The sequence below is a fragment of the Sciurus vulgaris genome (genome assembly GCF_902686455.1).
Source record: "Sciurus vulgaris genome assembly, chromosome: 2".
Taxonomy (NCBI): Eukaryota; Metazoa; Chordata; class Mammalia; order Rodentia; family Sciuridae; genus Sciurus; species Sciurus vulgaris.
This window is the reverse complement of record NC_136462.1, coordinates 112,338,734-112,342,019: the sequence shown is the minus strand read 5'-3', so window position 1 is coordinate 112,342,019 and position 3,286 is coordinate 112,338,734. Positions and strand designations below refer to the sequence as shown.

Here is a 3,286-nt window from a genome sequence, read left to right as displayed (position 1 = left end):
AGCTGCTGAAATGGACCCACAGGGGAAGCTCACAGGAAGGTCTATGGGATTGTTTCCACCACAGAGCTAATGCCTCTGGGTCAGTCAGCATCTGTGGTGGCCTGGGGCCACAGTCGTCAGTAGGCGACTCAACTGGGAAGAAAAACAGGATATGGAATGAAAAAGAATGAGAGCAAGATGGAAGCCACTAGTCATCTCTCCATCCTTCACCACAGCTGACGATGACAGCCTTCTGAGACTCGACTTTGAAACTAGATAAACTGTCATGTAAAACAAAATTAACATTTAAAAGCACCTGAAAAGTAAAACAAAACATATAAGCAATGTACGTTGAATGGGTAGCATAACTACACAGTGAAGTGAATTTAGAACAATAATGTGATTTTATGCCCCTGTAGGATGTAGCCAAACTATAAGAAAATATTTATTCATTTTGCAGTGCTAGGGATTGAACCCAGGGCCTCACATATGCTAGGCAAGTGCTCTACCACTGAGCTACATCCCCAGCCCCAAGAAAAACTTTTTAGAATACTTTAAATGTTTTGGGGAATTGTCTCGTTGATTATTACATTAGAATTGTTACTCTGAGGCTGTTGTGAGCATAAATGAGGATTCTGTTGAAGTCACTGGGAAGTGGGATTTCCAACATGGCAGAAAGAAAACACAGATGTCATTTGATGATATTCAATCAAATCCCGTTGTCTTGTCTTGAATTTGAGTTGACACTTATGATGTGTGTTATGGTCTGGATATTAGGTGCCCACATAAAGCTCATGTGTAAGACAATGCAAGAATGTTTAGAGATGAAGTGATTGGGTTATAAGAGGCTTAACCTGATCGGTGCATTAATCCCCTGGTGGGATTAACTGTGTGGTGACTGTAGGCAGGTAGGGTATGGCCAAAGGAGGTAGGTCTTTGAGGATGTGCATTTGGGGTATATATTTTGTCCCTGGCCTGCAGAGTCTCTCTCTGCTTCCTGATGGCCATGTCCTCAGCTGCCTTCCTCCTCCACATGCCTCTGACATATGTTCTGCCTCACCTTGTGCACAGAGCAATGGAATCAGCCATCTGTGGACTGAGACCTCTGAAACCATGAACTGCAATAAATTTTCCCTCCTTAAATATTGTTCTTGTCAGGATTTTGGTCACAGTAACAAAAAATCTGACTAAAACAATGTTTTATCAGAAAACAAAAAATGGGCAAACATTTCCTAGCTTGATCTGATGAATGGTCCTAGAAATAAGACCAACCCAACAGTAATGATCAGTAAGGAGCAGCAAGCCTGGATTGTGGTCTCTAAATACCATTTCCATTTAAAGGACCCAGGACTCTTTGGAAACATGGCGGCTTCTAGGACTGGTGCCAGGAACTTGCCAGATCAAGCTGGAGTGTTTTGTCATGTCAGAAGCCGGGAGTCTATCAAAGACTGCTATAGGGGAAGAAGGGAAAGAAGGAGGTGATAGCAGAGTTTTCCGACGCTGTCACCGAGGAAACCTTGAAGAAGCAGGTGGCTGAGGCCTGGAGCCGTAGGACGCCGTTCAGTCACGGAAACTTCTGTTTGAAGATTTCTGGACCTGGCTTTCTGACATTTCTAAAATTGACCCGGAATCAACTATTGACATGTCCTGTGCTAAATATGAATTTACTGGTGTCTGAAGTTCTCTCTGAAGAAAAGTCGTGTTTGTCTATAAGTGGCTGGTTTCATGGCCCTTCATTGACCAGGCCTCCCAACTACTTTGAACCACTCATTCCTCAAAACCCTCACATCCCACAAGACCATGAAATTTTATACGAGTGGATCAACCCTACTTACCTTGACATGGATTACCAAGCTCAGATTCAAGAAGAATTTGAAGAACGATCTGAAATTCTCCTGAAGGAGTTTCTTAAGACAGAGAAATTTGCAAAGGTCTGTGAGGCCTTGGAGAAAGGAGATGTGGAATGGAGTAGCCGTGGTCCCCCTAACAAAAGGTTTTATGAGAAAGCTGAGGAGAGTAAGCTCCCTGATATACTGAAGGATTGTATGGGGTTATTTCGCTCCGAGGCTCTGTTCTTGCTGCTCTCCAACTTCACAGGCCTGAAGCTTCACTTCTTGGCCCCTTCAGAAGAAGAGACTGAGGACAAAAAAGAGGAAGAAGCAAGCTGTGCTGCTGATAGCACTGAAGAAGGGACGAGCCAGAGCTCCTCAGAGCCTGAAAACAATCAGGCAGCCATCAAGAGCAGCAGCCCACAGAGCAGTGAACAGACAGACCCAGTGCCAGCAGAAGATGAAGCAAAGAAAGAATCAAGTGTCCCCACATGCCAGGGAGAACTGAGGCGTTGGAAGACTGGTCATTACACTTTAATCCATGACAACAGCAAGACAGAATTTGCCTTGGACTTACTTTTCTACTGTGGCTGTGAAGGCTGGGAGCCAGAATATGGTGGCTTTACCTCCTACATTGCCAAAGGTGAAGATGAAGAGCTGCTAACGGTGAATCCAGAAAACAATTCTTTGGCATTGGTCTACAGAGATAGAGAGACTCTGAAATTTGTCAAGCATATTAACCACCGAAGCCTAGAACAAAAGAAAACCTTCCCAAACAGAAAAAAAAAAAAAAAAAGACTGCTATAGTTGAAGCAGAAAGTTCAGATCCAACTTGGCCAAGGGTGACATCTGAGCATCTGATCTGAGCATCAATAAGGAAAATAGCATGGGTGGATAAAACATTTGAATATGGTCAGATCTTATTTTATAATGATAATAAAATAAAATACCACCCTGATCACTTCATAGATGCTTGGAAATCATCTCGTTACCTGGAAAACTGGTAAATAAAATAAAAAACTACAAAAAGAAGGAATTCTTTCTAACAGGAACTATACCTTAGAGTAATCAAATGGTCGATGAGGGGAAGTTTCACTTTTTTAAGCATGCCAGTCAATAGAGAAAGAGCATTATAAATAGAACACCATCAATTTTCAAAACCTGCCTTAATAAATGTATAGAGGAAATCATTAATGGCTGCGGAATATCATACAAAGGTGGACAAGATGCTATGCACCTTCTGTTGGAAAAAAGGCTTGCCAAAACTCTCTTTTTATCAGTCTATAATTTATAGAAAATACAGGAGTTAAATAATAATAATAATAGATGAAACCCTGGGGAAGGGACTGACAAAGCCTAGATTTCAAGAATCTCTACAGAACAAATGGCCCAATATCTTCAACAAATGAATTATGTGTGTATGAGACATAGAAGGAGAGAGAAGAAGAGAGAGAGGAAATTTATAGACTAAAAGAGAA

The 3,286-nt window shown here is 41.8% G+C and overlaps 1 protein-coding gene across 1 annotated transcript; it reads left to right on the top strand.

The window, feature by feature from the left end:
* Window positions 1–1,680: 1,680 nt before the first annotated feature.
* LOC306655330 (prolyl 3-hydroxylase OGFOD1-like) lies at window positions 1,681–2,615 on the top strand (the record flags this gene model as incomplete). Its single annotated transcript, XM_079129698.1, has 1 exon — window positions 1,681–2,615. The coding sequence occupies exon 1, from the start codon at window positions 1,821–1,823 to the stop codon at window positions 2,613–2,615; it is 795 nt and encodes a 264-aa protein (XP_078985824.1). The 5' UTR covers window positions 1,681–1,820.
* Between the last annotated feature and the right edge of the window lie 671 nt (window positions 2,616–3,286).